Here is a 16,360-nt window from a genome sequence, read left to right as displayed (position 1 = left end):
CAATAAAATCCTACAACTCTTTTCCTCATTCTAATCAAGTAGGTAATGTCACATGCAGCCTGAGCTACACCTTTTCAAAACGAACCAATATCATTAGATCTTCACCATGCATCCGACGAAGTGGGTATTCACCCACGAAAGCTCATGCTCCAAAACATGTTAGTCTATAAGGTCTATAAGGTGCCACAAGACTCTTTCCTGCTTTTACTAGATCTTCACCAGTGATACCATGCTTGATCAAGCCATCTTCAGCCAACATTAACCCTTTGAGTCAGTAATCATTCCTTAAGTAACTGAACTAATACTCTTAGTAATGGATTACTACTTATACTTAAGGAGAAACGATACACTTGTGTGAAGTGAGACCTTACAGAATTGTGGGTGTTCATAGGAGCTAAACTGGACTTTGAAGGTACCACAACATTTTGCCATTTTGGGGGCATGAAGAGAAAATACTGTGCCAGCTTCTACAATGGGAAATTGAAAGCAACGTACCAGCACTATATTGACTGGGCTGTTAAAGTTGGGGGTGGGGAACAACAGTTGGGTGAGCTGGTTAATATCAAGGGTCACCACTCACTTCTGCTTATACTGCAGACCATGTCAAAAGCTTTCTAGTAATCAGTACAGCTTAGGAAACGGCTTTGCTTAACTTTTCTTTCATCTTTCTCTTCTCCATCTGGTGTTAAAGATCAAACCTTCAGTTCCTCTACTCTTTTAAGCCTTGTCTGTTTGACAGCAGACTTCTCATCCATCTTAAATATGGGGCAAGTTAGAGTGTCTTTCAGGAGCAGTTACAGAACAGATTTTTATCAGACGCTAAACTGTATAACCACTGCTCTCACTTTTGACTTCAGGCCGAATATTGTTGTTATGGGATATTCCCAAGCTTTTCTGATTTTCAACTTCTGTCTCTCTAATGCACGTGTGGTGTGTTCCTTTAACATTTTGGAATATACTTTCTGTGCTTCACATACCTTTTTCCAAAAACTTTCCCAGCAATCCATAATGTCTATTTCCTTCAGACTTCAGCACCTGGTCTCTTAGAGGTATTGCAGTATAGGAGTGAGTATAGGTTTTGACAGCATAGGTTCTATGTGGCTACAAACTGTACTCTTGCTGGATAGATTCTGCACAAAGGCTACATCCTGTCCTTTGATAGGATCACAGCAGAACGTGAATAATCAGCTACTCAGTGAAGACTCTAGTCTCCTGTGTAGGATATGAGTAGCTGCAATGGGAGCCAATGGGATTGACTTACATCTTGCAGTTGGAGAATCAGACCCAAGACACTTACTACTATTCCTTAGTAGCAGAGCAAGGAAAGCAGATAGAAATATTTGTTACTAGAGTTCACTTATGAAATTCTGCTTTTGTGAAGAAAAAGATTCCATTTAGTACCCACAAATTTCAACTTATGTTTTAAAATGATAGTTGATCATACTAACAATTGTCAGCATAATTACCCTGCAATGCTCTTGGCACCATCACAACCACATTACCTTTCAGTGTTGAGGCAAGAATTATTATAAGTAATGAGAATGGAGGAAGTGGGGAAACGAATATTAAATGCAAACACTCTGATTAAACAAGGGGAGGATTGTGACATAAACTAATAAAATTTAGGGAAGGGATAAGGAAGAATGAAGTGACTCCTTGAATTGTGAATTTCAAAGCTGTGGTTGTTTTTATCATTAATATGACCCAGGTGTGAAATAATTGTCCTGATTCCACACTGCATTACTCCAGATTTACACCAGTGTAACTTTGATTTTGGTGAGGTTATGCTGATATAAGGCTAGAGAGACGGGGAGAATCATGTCCACAGGGATTTATTTTTATTTCATTTTGTTTTTAAAATAACCAAATATTATCCAATTATTATCTACCAAAGAACTGAATGGCAGAAAAAGTTGGTCTGCCACGTCAGTTAACCACATGTTTAAGTTCTTTTCCAAAACCCTTGCATTCTACTAACTGTGCAGATAGTATTTGGTATGTGTATCACACGTATTTTTTACGCAGTAGAATGCAATGGCTCTAGATCAGAGGTGGGCAAACTACGGCCTGCGGGACTGTCCTGCTGGGCTTTTGAGCTCCCGGCCCCTCCCCCGCTGTCCTGCCTCCCCCTCAGCGCTCTGGGTGGCAGGGTCGTGCGCTCCTGCCGAGCAGCACGGCAGCGTGTCTGACTCCGGCTGGGCAGCGCAGCTGCCAGACACGCTGCTCTGAGCAGCATGGTAAAGGGGCTGGGGGGTTGGATAAGGGGCGGGGGTCCTGGGGGGCAATCAGGGGACAGAAAGCAGGGGGCAGTTGGATAGGACGGAGGTTCTGGGGGTGATCAGGGGACAGGGAACATGGGGTATGGGTTGGATAAGCATGGGAGTCTCAGGGGGCAGGGGTGTAGATAGGGGTCGGGGATGGGGAACAGGGGGGTTGGATAGGCATGGGGTCCTGAGGGGCCTGTCAGGGGACAGGGGTGTGGATAGGGGTCGGGGCAGTCAGGGGACTGGGAGAAGGGGAGTTGAATGGGGGTGGGGACGGGGGGGGGTCCCAGGAAGGGGCAGTTAGGGGACAAGGAGCGTTGGATGGGTCAGGGATTCTGAGGGGGGCAGTCAGGGGGTGGGAAGTGGGCGGGGGCAGATAGGGGGCAGAGACCAGGCTGTTTCAGGAGGCACAGCCTTCACTACCCGGCCCTCCATACAGTTTTGCAACCCTAATGTGGCCCTCGGGCCAAAAAGTTTGCCCACCCCGATCTAGAGCTTGTGGGGTAAGCATTCTGGTTTGGAGAATGGCTTATATTTACCTAATAGAGATGACAGTTCAAGTGATGTACTTTTTAACCCTTTGGAGACAGAACCACCTCCAAGGCATTTATTTGTCAGGCAAACTTGAGGGTGCATCTTGCTAAGTGTTAAAACTGGATTTGATTTAATCAAAATGTATCATGTAAATCTTTATTAGTTAATGGATTGTTAACTCAACAGCCGGCACCAGAGCCAAAATTGCTCTTGCCAGACTGGCTGCCTCAGATGCACACTAAGGGGAAAAAATCTTAGCCCCAGCGTCAGAGCCAAGTAGTTGGCTTAGGATCCCCGTCATCTATTCAGAAGGACTATTTGGAATAGGCCTTCATAGCTGGAGGAGACATCACAGTGCTTGAACACCTCCATTCTGCAGGGAGCAAGAGTTGGATCCAGGAAGTGGTGAATGCCCTGGCTCTGTTCTCCTACTGCCTTGTCCTCAAATCCCTGCACAGGAAATTGCTGAGGAGCTGGACTTCACACAAAGACAGATTTTATGTGAAAAACCCAGTCTTTCCATAAGGGCAGACTTGAAAATCATGACATAATTACCAATAGAAATACTATATTAGTTTGCTTTTAAAGGTTTTTACTGGCTCCCTCTGACCCATGTGGTTAGACTCACAATAACTAAGATACCAAGCTTCACAGGTGAAAGGGTAAAAAAATAAATAAATCCTATAATACTTAAAAGTAAAAAACATCCCTAAAATAACTTTCTGTCATTTGTGAGGAATATAAAAAAAATGCAGGATGTGCATGTGAGACAAAGGTTATATTAATACTCCTTTGGTAGCTCTTGAATTCATTTGTGGTTTCTCCACTCACGTGTAACATGGCTTCCACAAACAGACTTTGTACCACGCCACACTGGCATGCATTATCTGTCTCTTGTATCCATGCACAGTGTATATAAAACTCAGATAAAATGAGAGGGGGGCCTTATATACTGGGCTGGCTTTAGGACCGAGGCCAGGTTTGCACTACAAAGTTTTGGCAACATAGACTTCTATTCAGAGACTATCAGGGTTGGAAGGGACCTCAGGAGGTCATCTAGTCCAACCCCCTACTCAAAGCAGGACCAATCCCCAGACAGATTTTTGCCCTAGATCCCTAAGTGGCCCCCTCAAGGATTGAACTCACAACTCTAGGTTTAGCAGACCAATGCTCAAACTACTGTGTGAAAAAACACCTTCCCAATTGACAACTATTCTGACAACTATGCCAACACAAGAGGAGTTCTGGCAGCATAGCTAATGTCATCTGGAGATGTGATGTTACTATACCGGCAGAAAAACTCCTTCTGTTGGCATACACTGTGTCTACAGTAGGGAGCTAATCTTTCAAAGCATTTGTAGTGTAGATAAGGCTGAAGAACCAGAAACTTCTGGGTTCTAATCTTGACTCTGCCATTAACTCACTCTTTGGCCTGGGGGCAAACTTTCTGAAGGCACGTGACTACATATTGCTGGTGCTCAGGGGTACAAGGAGATGTGATTTATGACTAACAGACCTGTGGCAGCAGAAGCCCTAGTGTAGATGCAGTTAAACTGCTAAAACTGCACTTTTTTGGGGATTGCTTGTGAAGTTTGGGGGTGGTGAAATAAGCAATAGTTATAGAAGCACAACTCTGCCAGCAGAAACTGCAGCCACACTTTCTTTTATTGGTAGAGTGTATTGGTATTTCTATACCAGCAAAGCACTCCTTGTGTACACAAGGTCTTAGCTTCCTGGTACCTCAATTAGCCTGACAAACTTACCTGCCTCAAAGGAACATTTTGAAGATTAATTTGTTAATGATTGTGTCATGGTTTGATGTGTACAGTGGTACACATGCTAAATAAGATTTATTACGCAAATAATATATTTTCCCCTCAATGATGTTAACTAGATTAAAAAAAAATTAAGTTCAAGTCTCAGGGCTTGTCTACACCTCCATCACTGTAACAGCACAACTGCATCAGCGCAGCACTGTCAGTGTAGACTTGTGCCGCTGCAGTGCTCTGAGTGAAGACAAGCCTAGCTAGCTTCCTGGTTTCCTCTACAACATGAAAAGATGCCAGACTTTGTAAGAGCGCTGTGGAGGTCAGTAAGCAAAAAGAATCTGGGCAGATTCAGCACAAACAAAATATCCCCCAAAGTTATGTTTTGTTCTTGTATTACATACAGTGAAATATGGTATTAAAAACTGAAAAAAACCTGACTCTCTCCTGCACATTAGGGTGTAGAATTCAGAGATGCTCCAGGGTAGTTCTAACTCACAACACTTATTCTTGTACTCTGTATTTTTTTTTAACATTATTGCAAGAACACTCAGCGCAAAATACAGATCAGGAATCATTACTGCAATTTATGTGGTAAAGGACATAATGTCGCTGAACTTTTTTTTTTTCTTTTTCCCCATACGTCATGTTTACCCCAGTGCTCAAATGGCAGGACAGATGTAAGTATATGCTCTAAATTAATGTATTTTCCAGTTGACGGAATGGAGATATGGGAAAGTATTAATTATTTATATTGAGGTAGGACTTAGAGGCCCAAACAAGGATCAAGACCCCATTGCGCTAAGCACAACTGGACACAAAAGTAGAGAGTCCCAGCCCCAAAGAACTCATGTAACTGTCTTTCTGGACAGGTAGTCACCAGGGACTGAACCCAGAACCTCTGGATCTTATAACTGCTTGAGACAACAAACCAGATCTGGTAAAGTGGACTCGGGAGCCAACTCAAAGCTCTATGATGTCGAGCCACTAGATGACAGTAAGCCAGTGTAGTATAGGTTACCCACACAACCTAAGTAATGTGGCATCTCTAACTGTGCTCCATCCCCAAAGTCCACTGCACTTTTCCTTTTCATTCCTGGAGGCTGGTGGTTCTGCTCCAAGTATTCACCATTTCCCCAAGCTTCTCAAATTCTCACCATGTTATGAGTGTCATCCTTCAGGACCAAGAACATTGGATGGAAGTTCAATTCAAGCCAGTCAGTGGGGCTCCTTAATCTTCTACTTCCAGACTCTGCCAGGTGAGGATTCTTTTCTCTCATTCACGTTTCATTTAAGCTTTACACTTTCCAGTTTCCATGTTGGTTATTTTCTCATAGCGTGTCTGATGAACTGGCATTAATGCACTTTAAACTCCCTTTACCAGCAGTCACAGGCCAAGTACTGAGGGGCAGAAGCAGCACCAGACTTCCCATATTACCCACCAAAGATCTCATAACTGATCAGACAAGAACTTCCCACATGGGGTGAGGGATAGTTCCATTTCCAAGCCAGTTTATTCCTAGGCCTTTACAATCAATTGTGCAACTTATACCTACGTAGATGAAGACAGAATATCCACATTGTAGTTAATATGTTGGCTTCAACTACAAGTCTAGGAAATAGCTTGAATGTAAGTGTTCAAGGTTCTGAAGCCCAGATGTATGAGGCTAGGGACACTTCTTCAGAGGATGTGATTAACTGATTATACCCACCAATATATCCTGGTCTCAAATTAAATCATTTAGAAAACAAGACTCAGGAGTTTCCTGGCATGATGGGTGTCCTTGGGTGGCACAGAGGTGCTGTCTCATCCCCTCTTCTCCTTTCATGCCAGTGCATTCCTGGGATAAAGGGGATATGGCCAGGGTGCCTCTGCTCTCCAGCTATCCCTCAGCTGTCACTGGAGCTGTGGGCATAAGTAAAAGCAGCCTTTGAGGAAGTCCCAAGAAGGCTCCACAATGGTGGCATAAAGCCATCTTTGCCCTCCCCTCTCCAGTGCTGTTCTGAGTATACTTTAGCCAGACTAGAGAATCTGACCTAATCATTGTAGGAGAAAAATTCTCACTCCAGTTAAGAATGTCTTTAATATGAAAAATGTACCTGTTGTTAAGCAGATCTTTATTAGCTTGAAAGGTTAAAATAGAAGCTGTCACAGAGTCTAGTCTAGGAGACTGATGTACAGAAAAGCATCTATTTATATATTTATATTCAAGCTCCCGTAACAGAGATTGTGTTTGTTGAAGCCACCTCCTTCATGTTCTGTGCCAGCCAATATTTTGAGAACAGGAGCCGACCAGGAATAGGTTGCTTTTAACCAATGCACATAGGCTTTTAACCCTACTCTATAAATTACATGATGTATTTTTATATGTGCTCTATTTTTCTTTCTGTAATGACAATATAAGCCTCTTTCAAGTAACTGAAATAAGGTCTCACATCTCTATACTTAACCTATCGAAATTATACCTAAACTGAATGCCTACAGAAATGTAGGAAAGATACTACTCTATACTAAGATCTGCAGGATATAAATGTCACTAAATACACATTACAGGATGTTTTATTCTGAATTTCACTACTTCATGGTTGTAACTGCATCTGTAATACAATTGTCAGAAAATGTTTCCCGAGGACAGATTCTAAACTCTGATAAAATACTCCAGCTACGAGGAAGTCAAAAGATCTCACACACTGTGCTATAAAAACCATTTACAAGAGGTAAGATCGAGCTGTGATTATTAATATAAGGCCAGCATTTTACTACACATGTAAAATAGGGCCTAGATCTTCAGCTGATACAGATTCACATTGCACAGTACCATTGACTTCAATATGCCTATTCACACTAGCTAAGGATCCGGCCCTCATGCTGATTAGCCCTCCTTCCACACTAGCTGAGGATTTACGGTTAGATTCTGCCACACTTGCTCACACTGAGTTGTAACCTTACTCCGCAGACAATCCCTTTTTTACCCCCTGCAAAGCTTTTTGCAAAGCAACATAAGAAGGGGTGGCCGAACCTGGTCCCTAGTTGTTGTTAGAATATAATCCATTGCCCTTTCATTCATTTGACACAGAATATGGGGGATGGGGAGAGACAGGGGGAGGAGATAATCTGCAACTACATTCAATGGGCTGGAGTAATCTGCTAGAGAGGTGGGAGTGGCCATGAATTAAAAAATAATTTGCAATGTGATATAGTAGGAAAAGAAACCAATGAGATTTTGGGTTGTATTGGCGGAGGAATCATGTCAGGGGCCAGAAGTAAGAGTCCCATTCCCCCCCTCCCCGTTTCTCTGACATGATTGTATTGTATTCCGTTCTGGAAATCTCATTACCAGAAGGATATTGACACTTTGGGAGAAGCTCAGAGAAGAGTATTGAAAGTGACTGGAATGAATGGATGGATAAGGAGAGATGGAAAGTGTATAGCTATAAACAGACTGTAATAACTGCACAAGGTGACTAAAACGAAGGGCCTGATTTTCAAAAATTCAGGTATACAATTGCATGTGAAAGAATTTATGCAACCGAATGCCTGATTTGTCCACCCACCCCTGGTTCCTGTGACTGCACATGACTACAGGATATCATTTGCCACATGTGTACCAGATTTCCACTCACAATAGCATGCACAAGTTAGGTGTGCAGCAACTTCTTGAAAAACCAGGCCCATAAGTTAATATTTATGATTTGCTTTGAAAATGTAACAGTTTTGCGTATCTCCTTTCAAATTAAACAGAGCAGTTCCAATGAGAACTGCACACCAATTAAACTGCTATGATCACATATTTGACTATTTTAAGATCACCGTTTTTTGACACATCCATTCTGCCAATAATATGACTTCCTGCCTTCTCCTTTGCATTTCTAATACAGTAGGCCTAGAGAGTAGTATTTTGCCAAAGTAGCATTGGGAGTGATGTAGGTAACATGATCACTATTAGCAAAGTAACATTTGTTAGGGAAAGCTCTTTTATAATTTTACTAGAGTGTTTTTCAAGTAATCCAGTATTGAATGGTGAGACACTCAAATCTGCTAAAATGTGAACATTTGTTGTTTATTATGAGCAGCAGAGTTCAAATGTAGCTACTCTGAAAACTTCAGATAATAAAAAATGAGACCCTCCTCTGATCTGTTAATTATGTGTCACAAATTATATCTGAAAATCTGCTACCTAGATTATTGTACTCGGTATCCAGAGCATTTGGTGATGAATACACGTCAGACAGACTTGACAGAGGCTTTGAGAAGCAAACAAAATTTTACTTGGAAAACATTAATAACCTTTTTAACACCTGTTGCTTGATCCTAAAATAAACTCTCAACAGCTTCCACCATTGATGTCTCTGGGTGTTGCCACAGAAGAACAAAAGAGATAAGCAGAGGATCACAGGGTTTCCTCAGTTGGGGATGTGAGGTTGTCATGGCACTGGTCAAGGATGAAGAGGACTGCAGACCAGATCCCTGGGGGCGTAAATTGGCGTGGTTCCATTGCACTCCACGTGATAAAGCGGTAAGAATTCCATGGAAGCTATGCCTTGCTCCAGAAGAGGATAAGGAGCTATATCCAATTTACACCTGCTGAGGATCTAGCTCTCTGTGCCATTTTCTTTCACTCACTCTGGTGTAGGTTCTTGGGTTTGGTACAACTAAAGCTGGAGGGGGTTCCCAGACTGTGTTCCTGCCTAGATCTGCCCCGTTCCTTGGTCAGTTTTGGGGGACTTCTCTTATAGATACTGCCTGAAGGCAGCATTTCATTTCTAAAGCAGAAAGATTAGAAATCACAAGTGACAGTACAAGCAAGCAGAGAATGATGAGTAGAGATCACCTGCTCTGGAGTGGAACTAAGAACTTCCTAGATTTAGAAAAGGGTAACAAGACTTGGGGAGAATCCAACAGTTCAGATGCAGGACAGTATTTCTAGAGGGTATTGGGGTGATGTGTCACTAATAAGGGAAAAAAGATTAAACAAGAGTCCTGCTGTTTAAGAATCACAGGCTATATTACAAAGTCTGACTGAGTAATACGCTTTTCTGGGGTAAACAGAATTACATAGCAATAAATACAGGAATCTTACATGGAAAACCCATTGTTTGGATTAAATGTGGGTCTCCAGCCTCCAAGACCAGTGATCTGCTACTAAGCTATGACTGCTCTTCCAGCTGCTCAGCCCAGTTGTTATTATTATTAGCCACAATTCCACACATGGAATATGTTGTTGTTATTGTTTTATATAAAGAGGGGGAAATGGATGGAAGCCACATGTTAAATTGCTTGTGCAACTCCTGTACTGGGGCTTCAATTCTCACTGTTTGCAGTGAAGGAATCTTCTAAATGCAATCAGATGTACCATTCACACTAGATAATTAACTCAATGACTTCTTATTCAGAGATCCACAATCATACCACATAACTGATGCCCTTCTTTTCAGTTCAGGGGCATGACTCTTAGCATGTACAGTTTCACACAGGGTTAGGTCAGCCTTGCTGTAGAAGAATAGCTTTTAAAGTAAATCTTACTAGAGAAGAATATTCTTTAAAGTAACAGAAGAATCCATCCAAGAAATTTGAGAACCTCATAATACTTGTGAGTTCTGAGACGATCTCATTGTAATGTAGAACCTATTTAAAAACAAACAAAACTGAACCAGTTCTCCCCATAGAACTAACTCATGATTAATAAATAAATCCCTTGCCATTAATACTTGATCTCCACAAATTGTTTACTCTATTTAGTCTGAATCTAGCTTTTACAACTTAGTTGGTAGTTTTGTAATATCCAGAGGGTGAACACTAGATGCAGACATCCCAGATATTATAAATATGATTTCATACCCAGTTTTGTTTTGTTAAAGGACTGAATTAACACAAATTCATCTTCCCAGCAGTCCTGCCAGAGAAGTAAGAATCATCCACCTCACTTTACAGATGGAAGACTCACAATCCCACTTCCTATCTATCATCAGCTTGCAGAAAGAGAACTCACATTGCCCCAAGTGCATAGATAGCCTGTGTTCCCACTGCTTCATAGCAAGCTCCATGAGCTAGTGTGAAAAGGACCATAGTCCTTACCTCTGCCAGCTCTCTCTGGGGTGACTTGTGCCTTGGGGAAGGCTAGGAGGGAAGCAGCTCCTAAGCTCTCCATAATGGCAAGAGTGCTATGCCAGAGGCACAAGACGGGAGGGAAGATTCTTTCAGACCTCCTCTTGTCTTGTACACCTAGGTTATGGAGCTAGTGTGAGCAGCACTGATTTTGTCCTTTCTGGTTGGCTTGACAACTGCAGTTCTACTGAGGTGTCCACAGTCCTTAGGCGTCTTGCGCGGCACAAAGCTGTAATGTTTCGCAAGCACTCCGTGTTTGAGTTGGAGACAGAGAAAACACAGCACTAATCTTGATTCTATAAGCAGCCAGGTCAGCTAGCCCACTCCAGCTTCTGGAAACATTTAAATTGCAGCATAGACAGTCGGGTTCCGACTGGAGCCTGAGCTCTGGGACCCTCCACACTTCATAGGGTCCCAGAGCCCTTGTTCCAGCCCAAGCCTGAACATCTACACAGAAAGTTTAGAGCCCTGCAGCCTGATCCCCCCCGTGTCAGAGTCAGCGGACATGGGCCAGCCACGAGTGTTTAATTGCAATGTAGACATACTCTTAGGGTGTGATTAGAATCAATGGGAGTTCTTCCATCGACTACAATGGGTTTTGAATAAGATCCTGTTCATGCTCAGAGGCGTAACACAGGTATTAGCACAGTCACTTGCATACGATCATTATATCAGCTCATTAGCATAGTTCTCAATGCTTGTAATGTGGGACCTGTCCCTACAGAGCCCACCAACCAAGTGCCTTGAAGTATCTGAAAAATGTAACTAATTATGCATAACTTAGCTTACTGAGTTATTGCTTCAAACACAGGAAATGGAAACTAGGACAACATGGCAAATGAATTCCATACCAATGCAGGAGAATAGAAAGTTAAAAAAAAAAAAACAGTTTGCCAGGCATGTTATTTTGTTAGTCCAATCATTTAAAGGGTTAAACTTAAAAAAAATTGCACTTTTGTACAATATATTTACCTACATGTGTTACCTTTAACAAAACAATAGATTTAAGACAGGGACATAGGGGAAAATATCCCCTCCCCTAAGGGTGTATTTACTTTGTGCATTTCACAGCAGTGTGTGTTCATTGCTGCCCCTGTATATTCAATCTGTTCCCCTTTGGTTTGGGTGGGTTTCCCCTTCATCAAAAGCCATGGAAAAGATTAAAACCTTGTTGTAAAATATTGGCAGGGTACCCAGTGGCTGAAGCAGTACCTAAAACCTACAGGTAACTCTTGAAATTGACTAGATTGCAAGTTGATTGTGTCCCTTTAACATAATAAACTATAAAACACAATAGCATCTGCAGGAAGTCTGCAGATTGCTTTGTATACGTCTGTATTAATATTTGATACCACTGTCATCTCTGCCTATTCTTAGCCACCTTGTTATCTTGCACCGTCTGAAAGGAGCAGTTTAGCAATAGGCTACATCATGAGTGTGTGTGAAAATCATGCTGCAGCTAGAAGTGTTGTATCCAGATGCAGATGAGTCACTTGACCTTGACCCTCCCTTAAGTGTGCAGTGTCACTGTGTGGATTCATTAGAATATGGATCTTTTCCCTAGCTGCAGATAGGAGAGAGAGAACTCGAAAGAGGTAGTGGAACAAGAATAAACCAACCAATATTTTCTCTAGGCCGACATGTCTACCTTGAATATAATGAATAAGTATGTGGATTTTTTTTAAAAGGAGCTAATGACTCCAAATATGTTGTTTTGAGATAACACAGTAGGACTCAGCATGACAGTGTGAGACAGATGACATGAAGAGATGAATTGTCAAAATAACTGAGACATGGAACCGTGTGCTCAGAAACATTCCAGGTATTTGCTTCTTAGTTTCCCCGCCCTGCACGTATCACCCATGCAGTGTTTTAAAAATGTACCTCTGAGTGACTACACATAATTGAATGTGATGAAAGAGAGAGAACAAGAGCGAATTGCAGAGATGTAATAAATAATGTGCTAGGTTATCTGCAGATACCTGTACACAGCAAATGGCCCTGCTTGCAGCTAATCTATATTACTTCTGAATAGTTTGGTACAAATCATATGTTTTCCCCTTTTCTCTTGCAGCTCCAGTGATGTGAAATGTGGAGTTGTCAGTGATCACGCTGTATGAATTAAACCAATAAAGTTAAAACAATATTTAAGGCTGAGGCACAAACTAGTTATGCTTGGGTGTTGTAGCACGGTATCCTTCTCCAAAGCCTCTCATAAGAGTGGGCGATATCACATTTAGTACAGAGTGCTGTACTTTATAATGCTGTAGGACGGGGTGGGCAAACATTGGGGTTGCAAAACTGTATGGAGGGCCGGGTAGTGAACGCTGTGCATCCTGAAACAGCCTGTCCCCCGTCCGACCCCTCCCACTTCCTGCCCCCCTCAGAACCCCCAACCCACCAACCCCCCCCGCTCCTTGTCCCCTGACTGCCCCCTCCTGGGACTCCCCACCCCTAACAGCCCCCATCCAACCCCCCTGCTCCCAGTCCCCTGACTGCCCCGAACCCTGTCCACACCCCTGACCCCTGACAGGCCCACCGGGACCCCACACCTATCCAACCCCCCTCCGTTCCCCATCCCCTGACCACCACCCAGAACCTCCGGCCCATTCAACCGCCCCCTGCTCCCTGTCCTCTAATTGTCCCCCGGGACCCCCACCCCTTATCCAATCCCCCGGCCCCCTTACCATGCTGCTCAAAGTAGCATGTCTGGGAGCCGCACCGTCTGGCCAGAGCCAGCCATGCTGCAGCGCTGCTTGGCAGGAGCGCGCAACCCCGCCTCCCAGAGCACTGCCCGTGCAGCGGTGTGGCTGCGGGGGAGGAGGGACAGCAGGAGAGGGGCCAGGAGGTCAAGGGCCGGGCAGGACGGTCCCATGGGCTGGATGTGGCCCGCTGGCCATAGTTTGCCCACCTCTGCTCTAGGATAAATTGTGTACAAAAGATCTGTGCATGTTCACATAGTTGCATAGTGGAAAACATGCTTTCTCAGTGGAATGTAACATTGTCCAGTGATATATGACCCTACAATAAGTCATCAGGTGTACTGCACTGACATCTTAAGTTCTGATCCTACTATGCACACCACACAGGTGGACCTATTGGATTCTCCATGGAGCTCACCAGAGAGATAGTTGCCTGGAGCTCATTGCAGGACCAGGGCCCAAGTCATTTCAGGACTCTTCAGTGATTTATTACCACAAGATTTAAAAATATATATATATAAGACCTTGATTACCCCCACCCCAAAAAACCCACTAAAGGGGATGCATAGACCAAGATCTACAACATATTTACACACACGCATGCACCCCCTCCCCCGGCATGAATTTCAAGCCTATTTACAAAATGGAACGTGGTAAAAATGTGGTGATTAGGAATAGGGCAGTATCCCTTTAAGTAGTTTATGTGCCATCTAATAGCGCTCAATGTTCTATAGAAGCTGCCAGAACCCATCCAGAGTAGCAGCGTGTATATGTGGTTAGATCTTGCATGTTGGGTATACTCTGAAAAACACAATCATTTGGAACTGACCATGCCTGAATGGTTCATTCCCATCATTGTTGTGGAAAGAACAAAAGACAACAACCTATGCTGAGGATGGATGGGACTGCAGAGGTCTAGGGAAAGTAAAGATGAAAAGGAAACTGCAGCCTGCAGCCACTGAGACTATAAGTAAACTGCTCATTTGGGAAGGGAAAAAGAGGTTTAAAATATCTGTCTGTTGAAAATTGACTTGTTTGATCACTTAGTAGCAGCCTGGATCAGCTAGATAAAGAAACTGCAATAGCACCTAATTGCTAATGGTATAAACAATGAGAAAGTGTGGCTGTTCTACTAAGTGTAAGGTGGGTGTGTGTGTGGGGGGGAAACGTAGAGTCTATTGTGCAGTTTAACAGCTCCTATTAAACCCAGAGACAGAACGTTTGATGCGATTGGGGATATTCTATAAAATCCCCAAAGTCACTGGTGACTGTTGAAAGTTTCTCCTTCTATAAACGGACTCAAAACCAAAATGAAATAACTTCTGACTCGGTGGCTGGATTACAGAAATTAACAGAGCAATGCCGGTTTGGAGAGAGATTAAAGGATGCATTAAGGGACCAATTAGTGCCTGGGTATGGAAAATGAAGCAATCCAAAAGTGGTTATTGACTGAGGCTGACTTGACCCTACTCCTATACATTACAATAAGGTTACGTGCCTGAAGAGAAACCAGGAAAGAAGCTGCAGGATTTGCAACATCTGCCATACCTCTATAGGGCATGTTCCAAACTCACTGTTGGCTGATGACAGCACACGGATTAGGATTTCAGTATGGCTTGATCTGGAACTGATCTTTCATTGAGTTTTGAATAACTTAATGGCAGGGGTCAAGAGTGGCCTGAAGCTCATCTTCACATCACTCTTGATCCTTTGCCATACGTTATTCCAAATTCAAGGGCATAAAAAGGGTATTTTTGTAAAGCACCTAAAGAATATAGAAATGTGGCCTGCATCAACATAATTTTTCATTAGTGCAATTCATGCTCACAGCAGGGCTAATGATGTAATTTAGACATTTTGTAACTCCAGAGTGTCATTACAGTGGATTGATTTGTTTTAAAAAACTCTAGGGTAAAAACTTGCTACCTAAATGTTAAGCTTAATGTGATTTAATATTTAGGACAGTAGTTTTCATCCATTGAACTCAAAGCACTTTACAAAAGGAAGGAGGGAAGGTACTTCTGCCTCCTTTTTACAGATGGAGAAGCTGAGGCACAGAAAGAGGAAGTAAACTTGACCAAGGTCACACAGTGAGTCACTGGCAGAGCTTAGAATACAAACCCAGGTTTCTCCAACTCCCAGTCCATGACCTATCTAGAGAGCCATGCTGTGTCCAAAGAGAAGTTTTTTGGGAACAGAATTTCAGAACCCAGCATTTGGGCTGGTTTTCACTAACACTGCTGCAATTGATGCAGCAGGGGTCCATTTAACAGGTCTAATGAAGACCCACTAAATCGATGGCAGAGCACTCTCTGATCGACCCTGGTACTCCATCTCTCCGAGAAAAGTAACGGAAGTCGACCGGAGAGCATCTTCCATTGATACAGCGCAGTGAAGACACTGGGGGAAAGTCAACCTAAGCTATGTTGACTCCAGCTACGTTATTCACATAGCTAGAGTAGGGTAACTTAGGTCAACTTAACCCAGTAGTGAAGACAAGCCCTTTATAATGGAAGAGACAATGCTACCTTAAATGCCACTGCACAATTGGCACCATCCCACTACTGCAGATAGAGGTCAGTAAAAGCTTGGTTCACATGATACATGTTTCCCTTAATCTTTCATTTAAGATTCTCCTCACTTTGATGACCGATGTCTAGTTTTTGTGAAGATCTCAGAGACAGAAGTTGTACAATCCTATTCCAGCCTGGGATGAGCAAACTTGCTTGGCTTCCTTTAGCACCTACTGAAACATTGTAGGTTGACTAGCTTGACTTGAATTCTAAAGATACTGAGTGTGTCTTCCGTTAAATAGACTGACAAAGGGAGCAAAGGGAGGGAGAAGGAAAAATAGTCCAATGAAAAATAAATCCATTCTATAGTTTGACTATAGGGCACCTACTTGTGCCAGCCCCGCTTTATAGAATGGTTCTTCTATCCTGAATGCATATCACGTCCTTTTTTACAGAAAGGGATATATCGCTTTGA

The 16,360-nt window shown here is 42.9% G+C and overlaps 1 protein-coding gene across 1 annotated transcript in view; it reads left to right on the top strand.

The window, feature by feature from the left end:
* The window catches only part of IRX5 (iroquois homeobox 5), a 30,066-nt gene extending 24,717 nt beyond the window's left edge, over nucleotides 1-5,349 (top strand). The window contains exon 4 of the mRNA XM_044987398.1: nucleotides 5,224-5,349. Within this exon, the coding sequence (XP_044843333.1) occupies nucleotides 5,224-5,261 (38 nt within the window). The 3' untranslated portion in view covers nucleotides 5,262-5,349. The remainder of the gene's footprint in view (nucleotides 1-5,223) is intronic.
* Nucleotides 5,350-16,360: the final 11,011 nt, after the last annotated feature.

Source organism: Mauremys mutica, chromosome 14 (assembly GCF_020497125.1).
Source record: "Mauremys mutica isolate MM-2020 ecotype Southern chromosome 14, ASM2049712v1, whole genome shotgun sequence".
NCBI lineage: Eukaryota > Metazoa > Chordata > Testudines > Geoemydidae > Mauremys > Mauremys mutica.
Note: the sequence above shows the minus strand (reverse complement) of the source record. Positions and strands in the feature narration are given on the sequence as shown.